At 43.0% G+C, this 27,944-nt stretch overlaps 2 protein-coding genes across 3 annotated transcripts; both read right to left on the bottom strand.

The window, feature by feature from the left end:
- Window positions 1-3,038: 3,038 nt before the first annotated feature.
- Window positions 3,039-6,462, bottom strand: LOC118308885 (globoside alpha-1,3-N-acetylgalactosaminyltransferase 1-like). 2 transcript variants are annotated; one of them, XM_035630314.2, is made up of 4 exons: window positions 6,321-6,462; window positions 6,115-6,159; window positions 5,320-5,382; window positions 3,039-4,689 (listed from the first exon to the last, which is right to left on the bottom strand). In XM_035630314.2, exons 2-4 carry the CDS (start codon window positions 6,146-6,148, stop codon window positions 3,731-3,733), a joined length of 1,056 nt encoding a protein of 351 aa, XP_035486207.2. In that variant the 5' UTR covers window positions 6,149-6,159; window positions 6,321-6,462; the 3' UTR covers window positions 3,039-3,730. The 2 variants fall into 2 exon arrangements, with proteins under 2 accessions (XP_035486207.2, XP_035486208.2); XM_035630315.2 differs by having other exon boundaries at window positions 6,115-6,156; window positions 6,321-6,449.
- A 1,339-nt stretch (window positions 6,463-7,801) lies between these two features.
- On the bottom strand, window positions 7,802-21,291 carry pcsk1 (proprotein convertase subtilisin/kexin type 1). Its single transcript, XM_035632667.2, has 14 exons — window positions 20,828-21,291; window positions 20,002-20,106; window positions 19,736-19,858; window positions 16,224-16,370; window positions 15,128-15,204; window positions 14,691-14,779; window positions 13,965-14,137; window positions 13,550-13,762; window positions 13,305-13,405; window positions 12,919-13,152; window positions 11,414-11,571; window positions 11,168-11,301; window positions 10,833-10,994; window positions 7,802-10,117 (listed from the first exon to the last, which is right to left on the bottom strand). The coding sequence occupies exons 1-14, from the start codon at window positions 21,014-21,016 to the stop codon at window positions 9,665-9,667; spliced, it is 2,358 nt and encodes a 785-aa protein (XP_035488560.2). The 5' UTR covers window positions 21,017-21,291; the 3' UTR covers window positions 7,802-9,664.
- Window positions 21,292-27,944: the final 6,653 nt, after the last annotated feature.

The raw sequence follows: 27,944 nt of genomic DNA on the forward strand, positions 1-27,944 counted from the left end.
GGAACGAGTTAAAATTAGAAATTCTAAACTTTTTTTTTGAACGTCTTCTCCCCTTTTTTTCAAAATAGTCTGTCTGACACACACTTGGGAGCACAATGAACAAAACGGATCAGTAGTGCTGAATGGTGAGAACAAACCATATGCTTTTGTGTTTGTATTTCAACGACTTTTTAACTATACACATCTGTATTTACTGAATTCGCACAAAGTGAGTCCCCAAATGTTGGCCTGTAATCGACTTTCATGTGGTCACTTCTTTGATGATATGGGATGTAATGTGACATCAGCACAATGGGCACAAGTGTGTCCTCATGTGTGCTGCACCTCCATTATCTACCAGTCTCAGATCTGCTTGACCTGGTGATTAGGGCGGCATGTTTTGGTGTGGCGTAGCCTCGGGCTGGGTGGAGAAAGGCCTGTGTGAATCCAGCAGATTACCATAGCTCTACACCCCACCCATCCCCCTGACGAGTCTCAACACACACACACAAACACACACACACTTGCACATTAAGGCTAGTTGTTCCTACTTCTCAAAATAAACTGCCCCGCACTGATACTAAAATTGAAAACAACATTGGTAACGTATCCTTCATCACCAACACTGATACGCGGCCCTGACTGCGCCGACAGCCTCCTCTTGGTTTAAAGACATTCACATCTTAAATACAGAGTCTGTTTAATTTCAGAGGTCCACTGGTTTGTCAGACAGATTGCCTGCTGTGCAAACAATTAAATGAAGCCTCTGGGGTGGCTGGCACTCATTGATTTGAGAGCTTCTGTGTTTACAGAAGCCCTGAAGGTGTCACCTGATGGAAGCTTATGAACACAGTGTGAACAATAGGTTGAAATAACACATCCTTAGTTTAAGGCTACACATTAAACACAAGAAGACTATGGGTAACTTAACACTGCATTTCTACCTTAATTGTGTTACCAAGAGCACAGACGATTGATTTTTTTAAATGGAGCAAAATTAAGTATATCTTTTTTTTGTTCAAATGTTACATACTCACTTGTTGCTTTTATTTTTTGTAAAATTCCGTGCGATACCTGGGACGTCCATCTACATTACAAGCTGTTATGCATGACTTTGGTCTGGTGAGGTTAATCAATAAAGCTTTATTGGCTGGAGCCTAGGAGTCTACAATCAGCATCAGTGATAAAGATGCTCCTTTTCAATTGTTTTACATTCAAAGTTGCTCCCCATGTGATTCTTTTACCATATTGCTGATTAAGTAAACACCAACAAGCAGTGTGAGCACAGGCTGAAAACATCAGTGTAAGTTTTCAAAGGTTCTTCATGTCTGAATATGAATGAAAAGCAACCCTGATGTTTTTTCTTGCCCAAAGAGCTAAGTTGAGTCGTCGTCTGTCAGACTTTGCTGCTCTCTGTGCAAAACAAGTCCGCTTTTGAAACATTATATTCAAGGCATTGGCAACACATTCAAGGTCAGTCATTGGCACCTGGGCTGAAAAGTCAAATGCCTGCTGTTGGAATGGTTTGAATATTGATTTAACTAATCATATTGGCTGTGCAGCCACAGAGATACACAAAGCAGATAAGAAACTAATAACCCTGCCAAAAATTAATTGTTTAAATATTTGACTTCATCTTAATAGGTGACATGTTTAATTTTCTGTGCAAAGTCAAAAACAGGAAAAGTATGGGGGGAATTGAATTGTCAACACCTACCCTGGACCGAGTAATTGCACCACCATCAAAAAGTCTCTGGCTGTTTGACTTACCTGTAAGTAACCTGTAATTGACTCTAATAAGCGGACACTGCAGTGGCACAGTGGCCCATTAACTGGCCCTGTTGCCTTGCAGCAATATCCTGGGTTGGACCTTCTCCAGATGCTGCGTCCTCCTCCTTCTGTCCAGACACATGCGCGAGGACAGTAAAACTCTCAATTGTACCAGACTCCAGGTTGTTAACGTTCATGCCTGTTGCCATTCTGTGAACTAAATATACGTTTGAAAATTGATTAACTGTATGTTAGTAACCGTTTCCATCATTTTGCAAAGTGCGGGAGGGATTTGCAGCACAGAGAGAAAGTTTTAGGGAAACATGGACTCTGTGTTGCTGTATTTCAACTACTTCTCTCTACTGTTCAGTCGCAAATGTATTCTCCCAGCTGGCTTTATATTTTATGTAGTATTATAATATGTCAGTCATGGAATAATCAGAATAACCTATTTTTTTCCCATACATAAATGTCTACCATGGCAGCCTATTGGCCGCAATGTTTCATTAGCAACACCTGATCTTAAGGAATTACACATTTAAAACTGGGTGCAAATGATGTGCTTCATCTGCACAAGTGAGATTTAAATCCGTTCTTTTTCAGCACATATGATAATAGAAACAGAATTTGCATGTGCAAAGACTGCTATACTTCTTCTTCACCTGCCTTAGGTTATGCTGATCCAACACCAGTAAACCACATGGCAAGGACCAAACCAATAATTCTTTAAACTGCTTTGCATTGTGCCATGAAAAGGGAGAACTCAGCATGGATCAGGCAGCCTATGTAGAAAAAAGCTTTCAACTACAGCAGATGTTTAGGAACATCTGCAGATGGCAGCCGCATTGTGCTGCATGCATATGCTGACATGTGAAAGCAGGGTGTTCTGAGACCGAGAGTTTCTCTCTATTTAGAAATTCAGTTAAAATTCAAATATGTGAATGCTGGTAAATAGTCTATTGAAAGACCACTATGGACGCAAACAGTGATCATTTCGATTTTAGTAAAGAAAGAAAGAAAGAAAGAAAGACAGAAAAATTGGCTTCATGGAATAGTCTGTAAGTTCACCTCCAACTTCACTCGACGTGGCGATCTGGCCCTGAGGAGAGATTCTCTCTGGCAGTGAGAAAAAGCCATCTGCTGCTGCTTAACCCTCCCATTAAAAAAACAGCACACGGAAGAGAAAGCAGTGTGAATTGGGGGCGAATGTTTGTGTGTGTGTGTGTGTGTGTGTGTGTGAGAGAGAGAGACAGAAGGAGGCTGACAACACAACAACCACCCAAATCAGGTCATTTGAGTTCACCTTTACTCCAACTCATAAATGGGGGAAAAAAACAGTTTTTTTTAATGGAAAATTACTTCAGCTCATCCTGAACCAGTTTCACCAGTTTCAAAGGCTTTTCGCTTAAACCCCTCCTGCTCATGTAACCCGAAGCAACAGCATCTCGTTGTATCCATTTTGTCCCCACCTGGCATTTAAAGACCTTGAAACAGCAGACCTTCCAGTTAATGATTGGCCACTGTGGGGAAAGTGTGCACTCGCACTGTCGACTCTTATCGCTGTGGACCACAAAGCCGCTGGAGCAGTATCTCCTGGGCTGACATTAATGGAGAGGACGGTGCTTCGTTTTAAAGAGACAGGTCAATTTAGTTTTTTTCCGCCTGCAGTGGGAGATAGAGCAGCCACACCGAGGTGCTCTTCACTCCACATGGCTTTTTAATTGAGCGTCTCGTTTTGTGCAGTTTGATCGCAGGCTGCATTTATCGGCTAATAGAACAGAACATTAAGTTGACATTCAGAATTATTAATTGAATAAAGATGATTGGGGTATGTGCTTTCTCTTCATCATTTCCCTCCATCTCCTGTCCTTGAACAGGGAGCCTCTCCACAGCAAATGTAACACTAAAAACAGTCCTTCACGTAGATACTTTAGGGTGGATTGAGCCAGCACAACCCGCCTTTCCTGACTTTTACATTTATTCAGCATTTGCGCTCCTCCCTCGTCTGCTTATCATACGAATCACATTGCCTTCCCAGGGAGACTAGCCTCTGAACGGGCACGTCGGCAGCCAGAGCTGAGTCCCACCAGCTGTACTCTGGTGACAGCACACAGGTCGGCCTGTGGTCGATCAGGTAGCGGTTCAGGTAGCTCTCCTCAAGGCCCCTCGCCATCATCCCATTGGCCTGGTCCCGCAGAATGAGCAAGGAACAGGCGCGAGCCAGCGTGTACATCTCAGACACCAACCCACCATACAACTCGGAGGTGTAGTAGTAGTCACCTTCGTCGTCATCCACGCAAGCAGAGGAGTCCTCCTCAATTTCGTAAGGAAATGTATTTCGGGGCATCCCATAGAGCTCTGGGTGCAATGTGGCCACCAGGTCTCCGAAGATTTCCTCTCCCACGGGGGCCACAAACTCCTGGTCAATGTCAGCACAGAAAATGTATTCGACCTCGCTGCTGATCTGGTCTCTTAAGGCGTCAGCGAGCAGGGCCATGCGACGATGAGCCAGTCTGTCCCACCCAGGCAGTTCTGCAACAGGAACCACTCTCAGCTCTCGTTCAAGCCCCAACTGGATGGGGGGATCCAGGGAGTGGGGACTGTCCGTGAGAATGAAGTAGGTGACCATCTGACCGGGGAGGAAGTAGGTTTCAGCTGAAGAGAGGAAACGTCGGACAAAGTGGCTGTAGGTTCCCACCGCCAGGGCCACGAGACCTGTGCGGATTCCACGTTGTGCGAATTTAGCTCTGCGCGAGGCTGAGTTGCGGGTGTCTCCCCACACTAAAGGGGCACCCCATGGCGTCTCCAAAGGAGTTTGTGGTACTGCTGCCTTGGCAACCGTCATGTCCGTCATTACTCTTCCCCTATCCATTCCCAAGGCATGAAAGATTGGATTAGGTGACTTTACACTGGCAGCTGCTTTACGTCCATGGAGGAAGTCTGAGGAGGGAAAAAATGGTGGGATGTGATACTTTTTGTGAAGTTGGATAAAAATCATCCAGTTAATCCATTTGATCTGACTTGCATGATATAAACTACTTTTTAACTTTCACCTTAGCTGCTTTCAGACATGCACCGAAGTCCAGACATTTCCTGAACTTTTCCAGAGGAGCCCTACGTGTTGCTTCAGACATTTTCCGGCCAGCCCCCGTAAAATGTCAGTAAAATGAGCCCATGTGAGAATAAGGCAGGAACATCTCCGGAAGATTCACAGTGAGCGGCTGGGTCCTCTACCCAAGCGCCACCCGTTGCTTGAATGTACTGGAAATGTTCCTGCTGTTGTGAACGCATCTGACCCGGACAATCTCCTGTTGCGTTGTTGAGTTCATGTCTGAAAACAGCTCTTATGTCTGTGTCTTCAATATTTAGAGGAAGTATTACACACACATAAATATAAATATGTATATATATGTGTAATTTGTAACAATCAAGACAAAATGACCTCTCTGAACATGACCAGCTGGTAACAGCATGCAAACAACAGGGTTCGGTTTTTATCTTATCTGGGTCACAAGATTCAGTGGCCCGGCACAAAGTGGTAGAGTAGAATAAACTCTTCTGTACACTTACATATGATAAGAGACAGCAGAAAACAGTACAGGACCAGTTGTATTCTGGTCACTCTGACCAGTCCTGTGTGAAGGACAAACACAAACATGAACATGAATATGCAATGCGACCGGCAGCAGTTGTGCTGTACTTTTCCAGAAAGCACATTTTATTCACAATTAAACATAAACCAAGGATTGCACAAATACTTTTAATCTCTGAACCATATGCAGTAGTTTTATGCAAATAATCACATAGCATTAATTCGTTTTTCTGATTTTGATCAACTTTAAAAAATAAATAAATAAATAAAAACATGGGATAACTCAAATAAACAGGCAGTTGTGTATACAACAAAAACAAACCACGTCGTCTCACTGTGCAAAGAGAAATACCAGACGTCAGACTGGTCATATTGATGGGTGTCAGAGATTTATGGAGAGAGGTTGGTTTTAAACCAGCCCATAATTGCACGAGACCAAACCAAAGCAGAAGCACGAGTGAGTGAATAATTCTCCACACGTGTCCCCGGTGATGTGCATTGCTCTTTAAACAAGGGCTCTTGAAATAATCACAGGCTCATTTCGTCTTCCCTGACATATTTTTTGAGGAATCTGGTTGTTTACAGACGAGCTCTGAAAGATTTAAAACTCTTTGGCATTTGCACTTCGTCCCTGCCGGCTCCGTCCGACTCCCCTCGTCTCAGAGAGCAAAGCCAGTGTTCACCGAGCAGTCACGAATCAGTGCAAAGTGAGGGGGAAAACATCCATGTGGCACAAGCAGAAGAGGTGGAGCAGTGGCTGGTGGTATACTGACCTGTGGGCGTCTTGTAGAACGGAAACAACGCCATACTGTGACCTGCTGATGGATAAGCACACAAACCTTTGTGTGAGGCCACTATTTCTTGCCAAGAAATATTTATATCTGTCCCTCGCTCCCTGTTTCTCTATACTGCTCACACTGTCGACTTCCTGGAAATGTGCTGTTAACCCACTGCTTTCCGCCAGTGAATAGTTTCTTACCTTGCGCCTCTGCCTCTCTCTTCGTGTTGCTTTTATAATATTTTTCCTCTCACTTTTCTTTCCCCCCACTTGCCTCCATACACTCTCCCCCTCGGATTTTTGCAGTATTCAGTTTTGGAGCAAAGCCAAAGAAACCAGATGTGTGGGGAATCTGGGCGAATGGGAGGAGTTCAGAAGTTGAGGATAAGACGGCGGAATAACAGATATGAAATGTAAAGTTATGCTGTTATATATACTATACTTTCCTTCCCTCCTGTTTATGTTTGTAAGTATGACGATAAAGGCCGTGGAAATATAACTCCCGGACGAACCGCAGTGATCTCTAATGCTTCCTCAAATTTCATTTTCCTTACAGTTTCCAAATATTTGATGAAGGTGAGTAAGCAGAAGTAGAATGGTTTGTTAAAAAAATGTCTGCTTCATGTCAACAGAGTGTTGTACTCTTGTTGTCCACATGGTGGTGGCATTTAAGAGCAAATCCACTGGAAGAAGCTGTTGCATGTCTGTAGTTAACATTAGGGGAAAACATTCTTTAAAGTGCTGGTGATGTCTTTTTTATCAAGGAACTGGTCCGCGTAACATTATCAAAATCAATTATCAATTTAAAAAATGCATGAATAAATCTCTATCATCTCATTCCTGGACTCAAGAGAATAGATTTCATCTGTGGTCGAGTGACCGCAGAGTGTTTCCTTTGGTAAATCTCAGGATCAAATGTGTGTTTCTTTAATGGGTTGGATGATACGACCAAACAATAAAATCCAGATTATTATCTGCACTAATGCAGAAGACTTGGCACATGTCGGAACACTATAATTTAGATGAATGTTGAAATTGAGCATGCTAACACATGGATGATTGGCATATTCTACATTTTAGATCAGCTTGTTAGCTCCCTAGCATTCACTAGTACGGTAATGGCATTAGTTTTGCAAGTTTTTGGTCGCGAACCACTGAATAAACAGTTAAAGGATCACCGAAGTGATTTAAACTCATCCTCTGGCAACCATGAATATAATTTCATGGCAATTCACCCAGTAGTTGACAAACGTCAATGTGCTAGAGGTGCCAGGGCACCTCGAATGTCTGTGCAAACTTTATGCCGATCCCTTCAATCATTGTTGAGATATTTCAGGCTGGACCAATATTGTTTTTGAGAGCTACACTGCTAGTGCATAGTTTATTCCAAAGACGTGCAAACTCAGAGCAGACATAATCTGTAAATCCACTCATTCATTAATCTACAACCTCTAACTTGTGACAAACAACGATGTATTTTTATTTTCAATTGCTCAGATTTTTATAGTATGGGCAATTTCCATATTTTGCATAACAAAAATTCTTATTAATCAAATCCATCAAATTTAGCACTCAGCCCTTTAGTCTCATTACTCTAAAACAGAATGTTTCTTTAACCAAAGTTGTAATCACTTTATTCCCAGAAACGCTGTATGTTACCAGACTCAAACAGACTCAAGAGGTCACTTTGCAATTTATTATGATAAATCTCAATACATATATCATTTCTTTTTTCTCTTTTTTTTTTTTTACATCCATACAGAATTTGCAACATAATATTGGTTCGTGTAAACAACATTTGACTGAAGCATCAGTCAAAAACAAAAAAATGATGAAGAAAACAACACAGGCTATACCAAAGGACGAATAAATTACAGGGTGTGTGTAAAGCGTAGTCCCAGACACCTTCTTTTTCCTATCACCTTGTTGGCAGAGAGGCGGGGCAGGCAGTTCCAAGCTGGAGGATAGAGACTCTGCATAGAGGCTTTATAACTATTCATGTCATAAAAATTAGCATCAGTGAGTTGATCTACACCATATGGAGATGAGCACGCACATTTATCACAGCAAATGTTAAGGCGTTCAAGATAAACCTGCTTGAAGTTTGCCCTGCAGAGCCCCTATACTATGTCTCTGGTCAGCTGTGATAGGTCCTTAAATACCAAATAAATAATACCAGACAAGTGGTTCAGCTGCAAATGTTAAAGCAATAATATGTCTAGGATTCAAGGAACTGTTTGTAGTTGGCATATTACGGGTGACGAACAGACGGCATGTTTGCCATTTGCCACAACCACCGAATATACACAAAAGCTTTTCGACAGCAGAGATTTTGGCAGTGTTTATTATGAGAACTACACTGACTTACCAGTTGTTGAGTGAGCTGTGCCACAAGAAAATAAACAGTTCAAGGGTTTGATACTGTATATATAATTTCCATAAACTATGAGGATCCTTAGAAAAATATTTCATTTAATGCAGCATTGTACTTGTAAAAAATGAAACAAACTGCACAATAAGATTAATCGGTTATCCTTTTTTTTCATTTTGAATATTTACTCCGACTGAAAAGCTCCCTGTTATTTGTTATCAGCAGAATATTTTTTTTTATGTATTCGCCTTTTAAATAGTTTATTGGTGCAACTGTATTGTCTCATCTGCATACTTTAATATAGCAAATAATCTTTCGCAATAATATATTTCTCTTAATACTTACAGTGCTGTCATTCAATTCTTTTACCCTCTTGAGCTTTGTTGATCCCCTGAGAACAAATCTTTTGTCAACATTTTAAAACATTTCCAACTGCTGGTCAATGTAAGATTTTTTTCTTTTCCAATGTTATTCTAGTTCAATTGTTTCATTTCAGGTTTTTTTTAAAGAATCAATTAGTCTTCTAAAGTGAATGTAGTGAGTAAGTATCATGTGAAACAAATTCAGAAATAAAAAGGACAGGAAAACTGTTAAAGTATAAATAGAAACAGGACTTTTGAAATTGAAGATTTTAGATGTCATGTTTTCAAAACCATATTACAATCATTGTCTTTGTATAATATACTGTATAGATAATATGCAGATACCAATACAAAACGTATATTCTAAATGTGGCATGCAGAGGAAACAGCTTGCAGTGAAGAGAATAGAGACAGGGCTTTCCCCTCCTTTTCTTACTGGTTCGAATGCTTTCACTTTCACGACATGGAGATACAGTTTGTAGCAGAGGCTCTTCTGAAGTCCATGTTTTGGATCGTATGTGGACTGTGAACATTATCCGTGACTGAATGAAAGGAACCATTAGTGAATTATGATTGGCAGATGAATGTAAAGAGATCATAAATGCAGCATATTGGGGGAAAACAGAACAGAAGAAGAGTGGAAGAGTTTTTCTTTCCTGTATTTCTTCTCTTCTCCTCCAATGCCTCATCCGTTCCCTCTGCCCTCTCTCTTCTTTCGCCGTGTTCCTCTGCTCCCAAACCAACACACAACCATGGGTCTATCTCTCCTCTCCTCTCCTCTCCTCTCCTCTCCTCTCCTCTCCTCACGGCCTTCACTTGCCATCATCATCTATCATGTCAAACAGGGCCTGCAGCAGTCGGTCATCTCTGTGCCTGTACGGCTTGCTGCTGTAGAAGCCATCGCTGTAGTCGCTGTAGACACTGTCCTGGCGACCCCGGTACTTGTTGATCATGTCCAGAGCCTGGTACAGCTTCTGAGGGGGGAGTCTTGTAGCGGGAGGGGAGAGGCTCCTGTCCAGCTGCTGCTGCTGCTGCTGCTGCTGCTGCTGCTGCTGCTTCCTCCAGATGGAGGGGGATCTTGGTTTGGCCTGGAGCTGCTGCAGGGCAGGGGTCTGCCTGTTGAAGGCCGTCTGCAGTAGACGCAGCAGGGCCTGAGAGGGGGAGTAGGGTGAATTTGAGGGCTTTTGGGGCAACTTCTCTGGGTTGGAAGAGGGAGGGGCGTGTGCAGCTTCGGCCTTAGGAGGTGAGTGGGCCTGTGTGGGCTCCTGCATCAGCAGGCAGACAGAGCGGAGACATGTTATTGATGTGTGACGCACGCCGTGAGACAAAAATGATCCTCAGAGTCTGCATGACTCAAGGAGATCATTGTTCCTGATCAAAACCCTGCTCTAAAAAAAACCCTTATAATTATAGGTATGACTTTACAAAAAACACATAACATGTAAAGTAGTGAGCTTCATAGGTGCTGATGGGCAGATTTGATTACCTTGGGACAGATTTTGCCTCTGTTTCCAGTGTTTATGCTAAGCTAAGCAAAGTTAGGCTAACTGGATACTGAATATACTGATAGATGAGGACACATGGGGCAGATATAAGTGGCAACAATCATCTATTCAAAGATTTCCTCATTCTTTGCAAAAAAGCAAATAAGCATATTTTCCAAAATGTCAAACTATTTGGTTTCTATTATTGTTTGATTTTATACCAATGTGCTGTAGCAGAGAACATAAACAATAGGCAATATGCTGCATAAATACACTGCACTGCATATTTACTACAGTACCAATAGCCCAATAGTATTACTCTACATCAGATCCATCAGTTGTAACTTCTATGACAAGGTCTGCCTCACGTGTCATCATCTAATCTATTGTTTTACCTGAGGTTTGTTGTTGGCAGTTTTATGTCCCCCTTTGTTAGCTTTGCTTAGTAGTAAATTTTGTCTTTGCAGATATTCACTTGTAGTTTTTTTGCACTCACCTCCATCATGTCGTCCATATGTTCCACACCACGTCGGTCATTCTGCACAGCATTGTAGGGGATGTACACTCTGGGTTTCTTCATGTGCTCTGGCTTGTCCGACGTCCCATGAAGGATCAACTTCCAGTTCAAAATGCGACCCTCGTTCTCCATGCGGCCAGACTGTGCGAGGAAAAATAACGTTTAAATCGAGAGAAAACACTGACAGGCTGACCTGAAGCATTTGTGGTTTGAGTGTTTTTTTGCAGAATTAATACTTAAATTAGATGTGATTCACTGCTTTTTGTATGTAACAGTGCAATTCTGATTCCATTGAGAAGATGTGTGCGACTCACAGTGTCTGTGATCTTTAGCGTCCATGTACCAGCAGGGTCTTCCCCCCACGTATGGACGGACATGAAGTCCCAGTTTCTGAACCCGTTGGAGGACGTGTCCCTCTCTCGCTCAGCCAACAGCACCGTGCTGGTACCTGGAGGAGAGAATTAGATACAGTAAGTTCAGAGGCACAGGTCAATTGAGAGCTTTGTTATTGTATCTATTTATGCGATTGTGTGTTACATGTACGTGTTCTGTGCTCTCACCGGCTGGGGAGGTGAGCGTGATGTGCAGGTCTCCTCTCCTGGTGTATTCAATGCTGGCCTCCACCTGCACGTGCTCCAATGAGCGGACTGCATTCTCCTGCCCCGCACAGGCTTTGGTTGGAATCTCTATAGTGATCTCCCCTGCTGCTTTGAGCTCCCTGCAGGATACATTAAAATAGCAGGGAATGAGAAACACAAACAGCTCTCCATGACGACACGAGTCGACCATTCGTGCCATGCAGTCCTCTGACATCTTTGCATTACTGTAAGTGGTCTGGGAAACTGCAGCAGGGTTAAAAAAAACTGCTCCATTTGCTGCACACATTTGTTTGTGTTCGTTTATGGATTAACAGGACAGGGGCTAAAGTTTAGTTGCTATACTTTGTGCTTGAAAACCCTCTTTTCTTCATATTGTATCAACAGCACCGAAGCACCAGAGTTTGTTAGGCTCTCATAATTCCCAAATTTGGGAAATATTTAGAACATCACACACGTTCATAAGATGTATAGACAGATTTGGATGCCTTTGGTCATTCATTTGCAAAAAACAGATAATCCCCATCTCTCCCAGACATGAATGAAAGGATTTCCGTGTTCAAGCTGGCGTAAAGCTGGAGGGGGTTGTAGACCACGAAGCAAAGCGGAAATGTCAAGCCAAATCCTCTGGATTAAACAGGGATGTAGCAAGGTAATGGGGAAACGCGGTGTCTGTGCTACTGAGTCTTATAATCCAAAGCAAATTGTAAAATGGACACTTTAACAAACTCAGAACTCGGCTGGACTTGGCCGCTGTTGATACAACACAACGTATAGCAGCTAAACTTCAGCCCTTGGTTTCTCGGGCTGTTAATCCAAAAAACGAATGCAAACAAATCATCTGGTGAGAAATGAGCTGGGGTTTTACCTTCCCCTGCATTTCTGTCCATGCTTGGCAGTCTTCTATTATGATATTTAATTACTTCCCATTCTTTAGCAAATAGTAATTATCAAAAAGTGTTGATAAGTGACCTCAAATTTAACTCCAACTATTTGTCATTCATTTTCATTCTCATGGCCCTGAAGCCCTCCCAAGCTTAAGACTTGTTATTGCCATGACTCCGCTTGAATAAAGCAACAGCTGCATCTTTAAAAACACAGATGGACCAAAAATCTCAGTACAATAGCAAGTAAAACGATATATCTCAATCTTTCTCTCTCTAGAAATAAATTTTTTAAAGAGGTTCGCACTGGGTAATAAACGTTACCATGACAAAATAAAGCAGTTACAATCCCATACATACATTATCTGTGCACAGTAGAGTGCACACTGTACCTAAAACATTTTTCTTCTACCAAATATCAGAATCTGCATCCAAACGCATACATCTCAATACCATGGCTAAGTTTTCAATGTATCAATCCATACATTATTTCCTAAGAGGTTGACAAACAAACCCAGTGATAACGTAACTTCCTTGGTGGAGGTTAGAAAAAAGGATGAAAAGGCAGAGGAGAGATAGATATACCTTGGCTGGAAAGAATCATCCCTGACGATACATTGCTTCTTCTCAGGCACGTGTTTCCAGGTGGCCGGGTCGGCAAGATCCACCAGGGCTTTAGCATTTAGGAGGCCGAAGCCGAAGCGGCTGTTCACCATCAGCCCTGCTCCGTTCCTTTTCCAGCCCGGATTATTGGCCAGAGGGTCGAACTCAGAGGTCCAGACTACAATGTGCTGCAGGTCTCTCCAGGTGAGATCCGGGCTAGTGCAGGGAAGATGGACAGGGAGGCAGGCCAGTGAGCACGGACACATGCTGCCACTTTCATTAAGTGTCAAATGACTTTGTAAATCGTATCAAAACATCATATGTGGGTTTGTGCTTGCGACAGGGGTTTCATTTGCAGTGTTACATACTTTTGTTCCAGCGCCAAGGCAAATATTCCGGCAGCCAACGGGGCAGAGGCCGACGTTCCAGTGTGAGTCTGAGTGCACTCATTGTGCAGATCAGCACTCGTCTGAAAGCGAGCAGGCAGAGAGCGGCGCAGGGAAGAAATTCATCAATTGAGATGAGCTCAAATAGCAGGACATGTACCTTGAACGTGAGACAACACAGTTTAACGCCACGTCGAGATGGAACAGAACAAGTGTAAGCCTCTTACAATCCTCTGGTCGGTGTAGTCTCCACTGCTGTACGCTGTAGCCAGAGTGGAGGAGCACTTCTCAGCGTACCAGGGGGACAAGCCCTGCTGGGAGGCACTGCTGATTGAGATAGTGTAGAGGCTGTCAGTGTAGCCATCACAGTCACAGTTGTCGCCCTGACGGCCACCGTTACCTGAGGCCCAGACGAAGATAGAGCCTTTCCCCCCGCGGCCCTGCGGAAAGAACGATGGAGAGAAAAGAAATGTTGTCATTCTTTTTGGTCATGTTGTCATTAGAAGCTTTAGTCCAAGCAGCACGTGAGATTGTCATCATCTGATTCACACCACTGCTGCACATGACAGCTCCCATTAGGACCCTCACTCTGAGATCACACCAGATGACTGTGCGTTTGAAACTGCCCGTTGGATCGTTTACCTTCTGGATACCGTATTCAAAGGCCTTCTGGGCCAGGCGGCCCGGGCCCTCCACCGTCTTGCCATCATCGTTGGGTCCCCAGCTGGCACTGTAGATGTCCACGTGTTCCGGATTGAACCCGATAGAGCTGGCCTCGATGGCATCCGTCACGATCCCATCCAGCATACGAATCCCTGAGCAGAGAGAGAGAGAGAGAGAGAGAAACACGGACGTGACAATTTACTCCCTCGTTAGATAAATTACATATTAGAAAGAATGAAATCATTTCAAATGTTAGGAGTACGTTTTCAGGACAGCAACGTGCATGGCGATCCTATTTTAAGATTCCAGTACTCCTGGAAACTATAAGAACCAGCTGGCCACCCAGATGTTGCGGCTCTAATATGCGAACCCCTGTTTTTGTAATTTTGGTGTGTGTGAGTGACATTTGTGCAACAATCTGGTGTACAAGGCAGGTCTCCATCAGGAAATCTTCCTTCACTGCCGGCAAAAAAAACAAAACTGTAAATAAAAATCCATGTTTGTGCTGATACAAATCATATCGTATTCAACAAGAATGGTTGCACAAGCACCGACCCACATGTCTTTGCTGTATTTAAGAACAACACAATGGCCTTCTGACAACAAACACTCATTTTCAAAATCCCTTTTGACACATCAACAGCTGCTGAGAGTGACCACCACCACCATCACTACATGAGCACACAGAAATAAAAGGGTCTTTACCTCCAACCTTGGAGTTGTATGCCACTCCAACCCCACATTTATTGTTGTCCGCCTGCATGGCGATTTCCCCAGCACACCTGGTCCCGTGCCTGAGAAGAAACAACATATTAAACGTATAAATTGAAAAAAAAATCCACTTGTTTTTTTTTTACATTTGAAAATAGCGAATGCCACACTGTTGTTTTTTTTTTATCACATTGCTACTTTTAGCAGGAATTTCCCTTTTGAACTGTTTCACCTGCCTTCATTATGTCAGAGGATGCAACACGAATTAAAAAGAGGCCACAAGGTTGTTTGGTCAAGTAGCTTCTGTCTGAGAAATGTCATGTTGGGATATTGACTGTCGAGGCATTTGGCAAAGAACTTTGCCAAACTACGGGCAGATTTGTTCAGATTCAAAAACTGGAAAGAATGTCACGTCTCAGCACATCACTTACTTGTTTTCATTGGTGGAGTCATATCTGGGGAAGGGGTCTGGGTCATTGTCGTTGAAGTCATAGCTGGCTGCTGCGTCCTTTAAAAAAACAACAGATAGAAAAAATAATCAGACATCATCATTGGAGGACGTCAGTGTACGTGGGTGACGGAGGCTTGCCCTCTGCTGTCATGGAGACGTACTATATGACTGGTGGCAAGGGAAGAGCGTGACGTGAATGAATAGTGAAACAACACATATCGGAAGACTCCGAGGATGAAGGAGCGCTTGTCAACAGCATCATGGCTGAAAGCGTACGACTGCTTGAAAATGCTGTTTTCCCCTGACGGTTTTTGTCATGGGTCAACAAGCTGCAGAGTGAAAAAGCAACGCCGCGTCTGTATTTGTCTTTCCTGGCATTCCTCTGCGCTGGGAAATATGATAAAATGCACAAATGATGTTCTTATTAGACAGGAAATTAAAATGTTATTTCGAAGCTTCCTCTCAGCAACAGGTTTAATATCCGTTCTAACTCAGAGGCCTTGTGCCTGTCACTGAAAGATGACTGCTGTTAGGTTATGCAAATGCGGCCCGCTCATACACCTTGATTGTTAAGGATGAGCGTCTTGGTTGATTGAGCCCCTTTGATTAATCTGTGTTAACGTAATTACACTGGAAGTGGTTTCCATCAGCTCTGTTGTCATACATCATCTCTATCTCTCTCTCTTCCTCGATCCCTCTCTTTCTCTTTCGCGCTTTGCACTGGCGAGGCGGAGACACTGTTTGAAACCAAACCACAGATGGGGCTTTTTAGGGCTGTTAAAGTTCCGGTCAACAGGAGAAACGATGCCAAAATGAAACCTAATTGAGCTCCGTTTCAGTCATGATTGCTTTCATTGGCTTGTAATACAGACTGTCAAAATATTATTGGAGGAATTAGGAATATCTGACACGTTTTTCTTACGGAATAGGAATAAAATGCCTCGGAGGCGGTCATTATCATATGGAAGACTTATTACTGTCTTCACACATCGTCTCGTAAGGTGTCACCAGCGGCGTTGCTATGACAACGGCGGGCCCAGACGATGGAGGCTGTCTCCATGGAAACGGTGTCTTACGTAGTTGGAGTAGATGTCGGTGTGGTTCCACTCCAGCCCGTCATCCAGGACGGTGATGACCACTCCTCTTCCTGTGATGCCTTTCTGCCACACGGGGATCACATGCAGGTCCAGCTTTGGCAGTGAGGACGACGTCCGCGTATCTTGCTGGAAGAGAAATGCAGGGGGAATTTGTTATCAATGACGACAAACGCATCACGTGTTATGAAAACGAACCCGGTGTGTTGTCTGCTTTGGTTGTTTTTCAGGATTACGAAATTGCACGTTAATCTGAATTGAAATGAGCAATTTGTTCAACAGGCTCTTATGTGTGAAAAAAAGCTCAGTGGAAGGAGGCTCTTGCATCTGCCTGTTCTTCCAATGACCTTTAAATTCATTACCGGACTCTTGGCTTTTCCTTTGTCAGAGCTTAGGTCCACTCCTGCTGTAAGGCCACTTGTAGGCCGACCGCTGCCCGTGCGTCATAATTATACAGGCTTTTGTGTTGTCCACTACAGCCACTCCACTGATTAATTTAAAACCTAGGGTTGCCTTACAGCACCTACAGATGTGCTCCTTTTCATCCCACAGTCCCCCCCGGCTCGACTCACTTTCAGTTCCCCTGTCAGATTATTTAGAAAACCGCCTTTGAGGCTACACAACAAAACACGGGGAGGGTGTTGCCTCCAATATTTTAAATGGAAAAAATCAGCAGGAGATGGGGAAGAGTGAGCAGGGCCCATGCCTGCCTGAGTATGATTCAGAGTTGGAGACTGAGCTGAGACTAAAAAAAGGAACTCACTCTGCTCTTCTGCTCTTTGGGCATTATGCACAGACACTGCAGAGTGCCACCTCAAAATGTGACTCATCCCTGTGATGTATCGGCTTTTTTTCTCTCTCTCCCCCACTTTGATTCCCTGTTTTCATCCCATCCTCTCACCAGGATCTTTTTTTATCACACCTTTCGTTGTGTTTGGACATGGAATAGAAACCTGAATCTCAATGTCAATGCACACACAGCAGACGTCCCACTTTCACAATGTGCTTTTATAGAAACTTGCTCACAAGGCTCTTACTCCCGATCAGCTCATACAGATTGGTTGTTTTGGTGCTACACCAGATGACTCACTTGTTGATGCAGGTAGGAGGCTGAGGAGGCTTCCAGCCGACACGCCACGCATAGACTTTAATGGTACGCAGCGAAAACACATAGTAGCCTATGAAACGAGTGAGCGGTCATGCAAGAGATAACACGGAGCGATCCCTCGATGCACAAGTAACACAGACTGACACTTGCACCGCCTTGGATATACACACACACACACACACACACACACACACACACACACACACACACACACACACACACACACACACATACACACATACACACACACACACACATACACACATACACACATACACACACACACACATACACACATACACACACACACACACACACATACACACATACACACATACACACACAGCGAAGCAGGCAGTAGGAATTTCAAGCTACAAGTATGAGTCACCCCATGATTAAATTATCGGGCAGCCACCCACTCTTGAAAGATTAAGACACTCATTGGCTTCACACTGGCCCAGATGACGCCCACCGCCATTAACTCGGCCTCCACCCCAGACACAAAATCTAACCCCCTTTCCTTCATTATCATATTTGATTCTTCATTTGCAAACAATAGAGGTAAGAAAAAAAACCTAAAAACATTATAGCACAGTGGCTGATGTAAAAAAAAGCTGACAACTGAAAGCCTTCTCCTTTTCATCATTTCATCCATTCCTGCATAGCTCTGTCCTCGCTGGATGGACGAGGGGGGATTGAATCACGATGCATCACAGGAAACGGTCAGCGAGGCCTTCGCGGTGACACAGACATGGGGTCGCGAGGAAATAGACTTAATGGCACTTTAAAGCCAATTCCATTAGTTTCATCATGCCTGATCGGCAAAAAATGATTCATCTCAATTTATTCCCCTATTCCCCGTAAGCCTGTGACTCATGTTTGGTTAGGGAAGGTGTAGGGACAGTGGAAGCTGAGAGTACGTAATACAAATCTGTCTTTGCCTCTCTCTCTCTCTCTCTCTCTCTTCCTCTCTCTATCTCTCTCTCTGAATGCAGACGCAAACACTGATGCAACACACATACACATACACTTCCTTATTCTCTGACCAGGGACAAAACATATTAGTGTGACCAAGCTAAAGATGATCCGGTGACTTTGCCTCATTGAATTTGATCAGTTTATGAATTCAACAGGCCAGAATAAGCTATTAATACTGATGATGTAGAACAATCTGTTAGGTCACGTCTGTCTCCCGCAGCCTGTGGTGAACATGTTGCGATATTAATTTCTCAAAAAAACACATTAATACTTAATTCTTTTTCTTGAGAATTTGACTTTAATTTCTATTCACTTGATTGCAAATTAAAGTAGATTAATGCTCACTGTGACATGTTGATGGAAACGCATCACTGAATATTATATTGCAGCAATATACTGAGTCCGAATTTGACTTTAGCTTTGACTGTAAATCTGTAAATCAATTGGGTATAAGGCAACAAGAAATCTGAAGGGATCACCGTGGACTTTATTTACTCAACAATTTTTTGATGTTTTATTGACCAAATGAAATAGATCAAATAATTGATAGATTCATCATTACAATAATTGTTAGCTGCAGCCCTAACAGCCCAACTTGTACTGTATTTCCCCCCCAAACGCACTGAGCCTCTGCCAGATCATGTATGTGCTGTGGTCAACGAGACAAAGCTCATGGATCAAAATCAGCAAACGCCGTCATCCGGAGTGGCAGCGTCGGGGTCGGCCTGCGGTCAGGATAAAGCGAATGTGTGGTGTGGGTAATGGATGTGGAAGGGGAATGCACAGCTGTGACAATGTACTATTCTCTGCTACTACTTGGACTCAAAGGGCTAAGACATCCAATTCAGGGCAAATTGGGACTTAATGCACAGTGCTCTCTACTCTACTCCATCCTGCTGGATTATCGTTTCTCCACCCCTGTCATCTCCACATGGACTGTGTTACCAATTAAGCAAATAGCTCCTTTGGCTATTGTTATTGTTCGTGGTTAGAGTGTTCATTGTTTGTATTTGCTGCATTCCCGCAAGCTACATTTACCTTGTTCCCACATGCATGCATGGATACGCAAACTTGCCGACACAGCCGTGCACACAGAGCATATGTACTCTGAACCTGAGAGCCGTCAACAGTGTGGAGCTGCCCGGCGCTCGCAGTGATTCAGTGCGTCTCAGGGGAGATCAGACTGGCTGCGTGCAAACAGAAGGCCCAACCCGACACAGGGAACGCCACACATGGCCAGCAGGACGGATATCCACCCAGATCAGGGGTTTTATGGAGCAACGGAGAGTACACAGTGTTCAGATAGCAGATATGAGATGGTTTATCAGCCAACGCTGTGGCAGACGAGCTTAATTCACCGCTGTGTGTTTTTTATGGTGTGATGTTCAACTCCTAACTGGAGACTCACCAGGTACCACTGCTGGTTCCACATGGGATCATCAAACAGCTTATCCACGGGGCAATCCCTGCAGCCCCCGAGGGACGCCCGCTTGCTGCGGCGTTTCTCGTACTGCTGCTCAGCCCACAGCACCTACACACACACACACACACACACACACACGCAGACAGACAGGTGGAGACGTTAGGTGTGTTGTTCAGTCTTGTTAAATGAGACAAGGATGATCTCGCCGTGGACCCCGGGACAAGATGATAGCTGAAAGAGAGACCACTCACCCGGTCGTCCTCCGACAGCCGCCTGGTGATGTGGTTGGCGCTTCGTTTCATTCTGCTAGGATGATTGCGGTGTTTGAACAAGAAATGGTCCTTCAGGGCCCCAATCTGCAGAGGGGGAAGACATGAGATGAGACAGGTTGAATATTTTATAGGAAATATCATAATACCAGTCATCTGCTCGCTGAAGCCTGCGGTGCAGGTCTAGAAACACTATTATCTCGCAAAACAAAAGTCGAAGGAATTCGGTTTTTCAGAGAAACAACATGAAAATAGTTTTCTTATCCGGACAGTGAATGATTTAAAACATCATTGCTGTGACAACTTCTGTTTTATTTTTTATTTCGTCTGTGTGGTGTTTTCCATCAAGTCGATGCTCAATTATAAATCAGATCAGTAGACAAGTAGACAGTGTGCCTGCCTGGTTATTGTTTATCAGAAACAATGTGCAAACAGTGAGTGATGGCTCAATTAAATATCCCCCTCCTTTAATTAGAGCAGCTCGCTGTGTACAGTAGTGCAATGTGTGCTTTTGGGGCTACAGCATATCATAAAGGCAATGAGTTTCCAGTATAATGGCCTTATCGGGACCAGCGGAATCACCGATACAGATATTGCCTGGTCTGCTGTTCCAACACACATTGTACACTGGAGGCTGCAGGTTTGCATTAATATCCCACGATTAATTTGGCTTTCATGGTTTCGTGACAGGTGGCTGTCCCATTTGACATAAAAGGGAGAGTGCAGAATAAAGTAAAAGCGCTCTTCGTGGTCTTTTCAGTCTCGTTTCTCTCCTCTGGTGTTCCTGCTGCCGGGCTCTGGCGCGTACCTGTCGGACCAGCCTGTAGTCCAGCTCTCGGGCGATCTCCTCCGCGGCGGACAGTCCGCCCGGGATCTCCACCGCCCACTCGTTCAGGTACTGCCTGTCCCAGAGGAGGGACCCCAGCGACCGGGGGAGCGCGGAGCACAGGACGGCGAGAGCGCAGCACATCGCCGCCGGACGACATCTCACTTCCATCTCAGAGGAAATTCAACCAGATGAGGGGGAAAAAAATGTATATATATATATCTGCTCCAGAGACGCTCCCAAGAAAAAGGCTGCCCTGACAAACAAAAAGCAAAAGGATGGCTGCTGTGGGGCGATAGTAAATACAATGTCCTCGTCCAATTGTGTCTATTCCTTAAGAAAACAGCTGGCTGAGGTGGAGGGAGCCGTGCAAACTGAGAGGTATTGGTCCGTCGGCGAGAGGAAATGCTGCTGATTGGGAGGGCGGCTCTGCGCGCCGTGTGCGTAATGGGGCGGGTGGGGGCGGAGAGGGCGGCTCACACGTCAACTCACGGGTCCTCTGACGTCAGTTCGCCGTCTACCTTCAGTAACGTGTTGGTTTGAGTCCCCTGAAGGAGAAAGTCTGGAGAGGAGGAGGAGGAGGAGGAGGGGGGAGATCCGACTAAAAATATCCCAAACGTCCGTCCCAGGAGGAGGAGGAGGGGGAGGAGGGATGAAGCAAGATGAAGAAGTAATATATTGAGTGAAACACATCCTATGTGTGTATGTCATTTAAGAGTGCTTACACTAATACATGTCCGCCGTTTGGAGGCAGATGGGAACCAGAGGGAGTGACACAATCGGCCGCACAGTGCAATGTAGCTCTTCCAAAGGTTTTTGAGCCAAGAAATCGATCGGTTATGAAAAAAACGTCTGCGTCTCTGCACAGAGGCCGTGGTCACGTCACTGATAGAGAGAGAGAGAGAGAGAGAGAGAGAGAGAGCTTCAGCACCGCGGACAGCTCCTCCTCCACATCAGGAGATGAGATGAAATTGAAACCCAAACACAAACACAAACGGATGTGCGCTGATGAGACTAATGCAACACTATATATAGACTGAGAAGACAACACATGCTCATTAGTGGGAGAAGTGGCAATACAGTTCGAGATTCGAAATGCATTCACTGTCTGCATTATTATTCTCTGTATCAGAAATAACATGGCAGAATGGTCTCAGATAGATAGACAGATGGATGGATGGATAGATAGAAAGAAAGAAAGATAGATAGATAGATAGATACATTAGATAGATAGATAGATAGATAGATCGATAGATAGATAGATAGATAGATAGATAGATACATTAGATAGATAGATAGATAGATAGATAGATCGATAGATAGATAGATAGATAGATAGATAGATCGATAGATAGATAGATAGATAGATAGATAGATAGATACATTAGATAGATAGATAGATAGATAGATAGATAGATGGATAGATAGATAGATAGATAGATAGATAGATACATTAGATAGATAGATAGATAGATAGATAGATCGATAGATAGATAGATAGATAGATAGATAGATCGATAGATAGATAGATAGATAGATAGATAGATAGATACATTAGATAGATAGATAGATAGATAGATAGATAGATAGATGGATAGATAGATAGATAGATAGATAGATACATTAGATAGATAGATAGATAGATAGATAGATCGATAGATAGATAGATAGATAGATAGGTAGATTGATTGCGAAAATGTGTCAGGACTCAAGAGTCTTTGAGAGCGGGAGTTTGTGTTGATACTCTGTTAATGTTAAATTTTTATATCATCCCTGAACTTTACATACAATTGGATAGATAATAATGCGTCATATTCTGTGATCTGATCAAGGCGAACAATTGGAAAGGACATAAGTTTAAAGTCGAAAGGCGGGTGCCCATGTGAACACTGAAGCAGGCTGTGCTTCGTGTAGCCAGTTCTCGTGTTCATTCTAGTCCTCCCTCCCTGATGAGCCTTCAGGGCAGTTGAGGTGGAACAAAATCCGCTGTGGTGAGTCTTTGCCAAAATGCACTCCAAAGTTTATCTGAAGCTGAATAAGATAAATCAAGTGTGCATCTCTGAACTGAGCTGCAGTGAAAGTATAGTAAGATCTACTAAATATTTTTACATAGAACAGGGCGTGTGGATATTTCCCCCCGTCACTTACAGGGACATTGCTTTAAGAAGGGATCTGTGTAGGGTCAGTAACAGGAGGAAGCTAAATGGCATTAGAAATATAAACATATCAAACTTAGCAGAAAAAATACCAAATATATCAGACACTTTCATTTTATAATATTAGCTGCCTTGCTAAGAAAAATATTCCTCCACTGTGTGATAGTTATAAGTTAAAGATAATGCGACACATACAGTTTTAAAGTCGGAATCACGCATCCCCGGATGTTGCGGATCGTGATCTTTGGTGTTTCCTGTTACCAAACTGATATAAAGCTCCGGGCGACAGTAACCACATCTCCAATGATAGTTGGCTAAACAACACCCGGATTGCTGGATTTACAAGGGATATGAATTTTACAATTTAACAAAATTCGTCATCTATTTTCTTCATAATGTTAAAACAACCGCTGGCAAATAATGACAAAAAATGTGTGAATGTAAAACAGAATATGGATATGTCTTTCATTTAAAGAATCTGCTTCATGCTTTATACACATGTTTTTGTCTGTTCTAATGTGTTCTCTTTTTTTTCTTGCAGCTCAGTTATAAACGACAACAATATTGCCGATACCTCAGGTGCTGTTCGAGTTGTTTACTGATGGGAACAGTGAGCTCCGGTTTGAGGTCCAGAGATAAAGGTGTCGTAAATGAGGATGTTTTTTTTTCCTTCCCGACACAATGGAGGTGGTGTCGGTGCAGTTCATCTGAGACAAACCGCCTAAATTAGGAGCAAACAAACATGACAATGAGAGCACTATTACACTATTGTACAAAAAATGACTCTTCGGTTTCATTCAGACGCACAGTGCTTGTCCAAAAGTAGAATGGCCTTGTTGGTCATTGTGAATTAGACCTGTGTGAAGCGATGATGTCTGATACCTTTGTTCATCTGGCCATGTGCAAACAGGTCTGCACCAGATCTGCAGTATAATCCACCTTTACCTAGCAACAGCTGTTTGCTTTGACCAAAGCACTCACTCACACACACCCACACACACACAAGTACACACACACGAATGCACGCATGCATGCACGCACACACACAAACACACACACACACACACACACAAGCACACACACACACGCACACACACACACGCACGCACGCACACAAACACACACACACGCACACACACAGCTGAAGAGCTGCAGAACATTAGCAAGGTGGACACTTAGTTTCAGGAGATTATAGTTTCATTACAGATCACCGTATCTTTGATTTTGTTTCCAGCTGGTCCTCCACATCCTCCGTCCTTATATCCGCACTGTATCAGTTTGTCGATCCCTGCGGTGGCCCGAGATCATTCATCCAGCCTTCCTTATTCCGCTGAGAGAGCACACACACACACACACACACACACACACACACACACACACACACACTAGTGCACAGACCCAACACACACCTGTCACGCTATTAGTTCAACTAAATGAGGTCAGAGGTCTGACCGTGTTTCGTCATCTAATTATTTTTCCAGCTCCAAACGGACGGCGGAGAAAAAAAGCCCCTGCTTTTAGCTGGAGGATGACGCACGTGAAGCCAAAGTGACTTGGTGCCACCTCAACAGACAGCAATTCAACCAAAGTCAATTAGGTGAAGTAAATGGATCCAAAGACTTCATCTGCACTTCCAGCTCGTCCCCCGAGGACATTTACGGTTCAGTTACATTTTGCTCTGTCACGTATTTCGCAGTTCTTTACTGATGCGTTTTGGTCTGGTTTTGATATATAGTTAAAAATGCAAATTCAATGTGAAGAGGAGAGCATGCTGTTAAAATGATTTGATATTAAAATCATATGAACTGTTTATTAAACTGAGGGCTGTCTGCTTTCATCATGAAACACATCATTAAAATAGACATATTATATGTGAACGGGATCAATACACTCACCATGTCACTCACCTGCCCTGAGAAATTCGCAGCCCGTGACACTCCACAAAGGACACGATTGCCATGCCAACCCCCTCCCTCTGTCATCGTCACTGTCTCCGAGGCTGTCGCTGAGCAAACGTGTGGAAAATCCTCTCTCACACGCCACCATGTGAGTCAATGAGACTAATAGAAATAGTGGTGTTAAGGCGTGAATTCTCATTTCCATCAGTGATATTCAGAGTGGTGCTAAACTAAAACAGCAGATCCAACCCAATCAGCTCTTCTTCAATTGATAGCCAATCGTCATTATGAATTGTCATTACGGATTTTGCGGAAGTGTGTATGACATTATTTAGAAATTGTACAATGTTCATTGACATTGCATGTGACACTGCTGTTAAAATGTGCAATATATATATATATATATATATATATATATATATATTATTGCAAAAGTATTTAAAGGAAAACTTCAAAGTTAAATCAAAGAAATTAAGACAAAGATAGATAAGTAGATAAGAAATAGGTTTCATGCAAATGTTTTAATATTTCAATATATTTAGTGGCTTAGATTAAAATTATGAATAAACCTTATTCATAGAGTAATAGACATTTTTTTTTAAAAAAACAGCTAAAGATACAAGCCAGAAAAGAGCAGCAGAAATAAAACTGGATTCTAATATATATGTTGACATACATACAGACACACACACACACACACACACACTGGGCGGCTCGATGTGTCCTTGGGCAAAACATTTAACCCTAAATTGCCTCTTGCTGCTCTTCCAGTGATGTTTGAATGTGTATGAATGATAGAGAAAAAAAAGGCGCGGTGAATAGCAGCGCTGTGTGAACGTGTGTGAATGTGTGTGAACGTGTGAATAGGTGAATGTGGCTTTCCTGGAAAGCACTTTGAGTGTTCTATATGACTAGAAAAAGCACTATATAAATACAGTCCATTTACCATTTACATGAACGCACACACACACACACAAAATCTGTGACCACATTCAGGCTCATCGGGTTTAGTTCTATCATATATTTTGAAGTCCAGTCTCAGTTGGGATTACAGTAAATAAGCAATAATGTTTACATTTTCAATCATCTTATATTAAATAGACTATATAGGAAACTAATGCATTGATGCACAACTGTATCTAACATGTTCCTTTTCACTGATGCCCATACTCAGCTGACTCCTAAACCCCAGAGTTATTTCTGTCTAAAGCCCTGTTTATTTCTCTGATAGTTTTATTTTACTGACTAGATTTAAACAGATTTTTAGATGACTGTGTTCCTCTATCAGTCACCAAGAAGCTGTCAGACGATAATCCAGTCTACAAACACTACATTGGCTGCAGATTAACCAAGTGTGTGAGTGTTTCAGTCGGTGAAAATCAGTGTCAGAGAAGAAACAAAAAAAAAAAGCAAAGGTTAAGAGTCAGTTTCATTCATTCATGTCACCAAAGCTCGGCCAACGGCGTACAAATGTCACCGGTTATCAGAGGGGTGCTGTGCCAGATTGGCATCACTCTGCAGGCGATAGACTGAGGAACCAGTCCGAGGATGTGGGGCCGTTCGTACGGTTATCAGGAGTCGTGAAGGCCACGTGGACTCTGAAGGGCATCGGAGTGATGGAGCTTGTTGATGCTCAGACATGTGAGTCATTACTTCCTCTGTCCCATATCACTGATATCGAGGCCACCGGTGCCAAAACACTGAGATAAGTGATGATGGAAAAAGCCTGGAGGCAGGTCAGACAGGAAACCCATCTCAGTGATGAACTCATTTAGTTTTTGTTTTGAAAATTCTGTTTTGTTGTTGTTGCCAACTCACAGTGATATCCTTTCACGTCATTCGAATAAGCATTGTTATTCTGGCAGGGACACAAAATGTCCCACTGGTGTTGTTCATATTAACATTGTATCCATTGTATCACATCACTGCATCAAAATGAAACAGAAATCCAATATAATAATGGATGTTACATAGCAACATATATTACTCACTGTCTTTAATAAGTATGAGAAAAGAAAAAAAGAAACAGTGATGGAGGAGGAGGTCAAAACAGAGCAAAAAAATTAAAACAGTGCCATGTCACATGTTTATGACGAACATAATATTTAAGGTTTACTGGTTCATGACTTGAAGAAATATTAGAATATATTGGATCACTGCAGGGATAATTTACTCCAAAATAAACAAATACTTTGTTTGGTTTATGCTTCAACAGCTTATTTGCACTCCAACTTTAGATTAATTAGTATTGCATGGATGGAAATTCTGTCTTTATCTGAACCTGCAGTGCATGAATGTGTCATCTTCTATTTCTTTATTAATCATCATCATCATAATATATTATATATTATATTACACAGGACACGTGACCAGCATCTAGCAGAGTGTCTTTGAAGATGAAACTGGGCTGCAGCTAGACGTCCTTTATATAATAATTGTATTATTATTGATTAATCCGTTGGTCTGGAAAAAAAAAGGAGCCCAAGATGACAGCTTTACCGTGCCACAAGTATTCTGATTCCAACTCAATTCCAATCCACAGACATGACAATAAGTCATTGTTGTTGGTTTTTATGATTGACCGTCTTTGCGCCGTTGTCCGTTTATTGGCGAGTGAGCCGAAGACAATTTTCCACTTTTGTTGACAATAGAAGTTTTATTCTATTCTATACTGCAAAGATCTTCAACGTTCAAATCACAACACATCCTCTCGTCTCAGACCCTGGAACCAGTGGGTAAAATGATAAAAGGACTCAGACAGAAGACTGAAGACGGCTGACATATGGTTTTATATTAAAATAGAAAGCTAAAAATGATTGGTTAATCAATCAACACGAAAGCCACTGCAATAATGTTCATGTTAATCTGCAGTGGCTTCGTCTTGACTCAGACAGTCGCGCCGTGTGGCCACCAGAGGGCAGCGTTGCGCTTTCACAAAGGGGAAGCAGCGCACCGAGAGGAAACGAGGACAAACATCAGCGGTGAGTCAACTCTTCCTGGGCCGAGGGGGCGTGTCCCTTCGTGCACCGCATCCCCACTCAGAGC

The sequence above is a fragment of the Scophthalmus maximus genome, chromosome 6, assembly GCF_022379125.1.
Source record: "Scophthalmus maximus strain ysfricsl-2021 chromosome 6, ASM2237912v1, whole genome shotgun sequence".
NCBI classification, from domain to species: domain Eukaryota; kingdom Metazoa; phylum Chordata; class Actinopteri; order Pleuronectiformes; family Scophthalmidae; genus Scophthalmus; species Scophthalmus maximus.

Bases quoted from the DNA above. Each gene is read 5' to 3' on its own strand.
- LOC118308885 (XM_035630314.2), bottom strand. From the start codon at position 6,148: ATGGCGTTGTTTCCGTTCTACAAGACGCCCACAG. The intron at 5,383-6,114 runs GTCAGTATACCA...TCCTTCACACAG, and splicing joins GTTCTACAAGACGCCCACAG to GACTGGTCAGAGTGACCAGA. The intron at 4,690-5,319 runs GTAAGTGTACAG...TTCCCTCCTCAG, and splicing joins TCTGCTGTCTCTTATCATAT to ACTTCCTCCATGGACGTAAA.
- pcsk1 (XM_035632667.2), bottom strand. From the start codon at position 21,016: ATGGAAGTGAGATGTCGTCCGGCGGCGATGTGCTGCGCTCTCGCCGTC. The intron at 20,107-20,827 runs GTACGCGCCAGA...CCCCCTCTGCAG, and splicing joins ACTACAGGCTGGTCCGACAG to ATTGGGGCCCTGAAGGACCA. The intron at 14,138-14,690 runs GTAAAGACCCTT...CTCTCTGCTCAG, and splicing joins ATACAACTCCAAGGTTGGAG to GGATTCGTATGCTGGATGGG.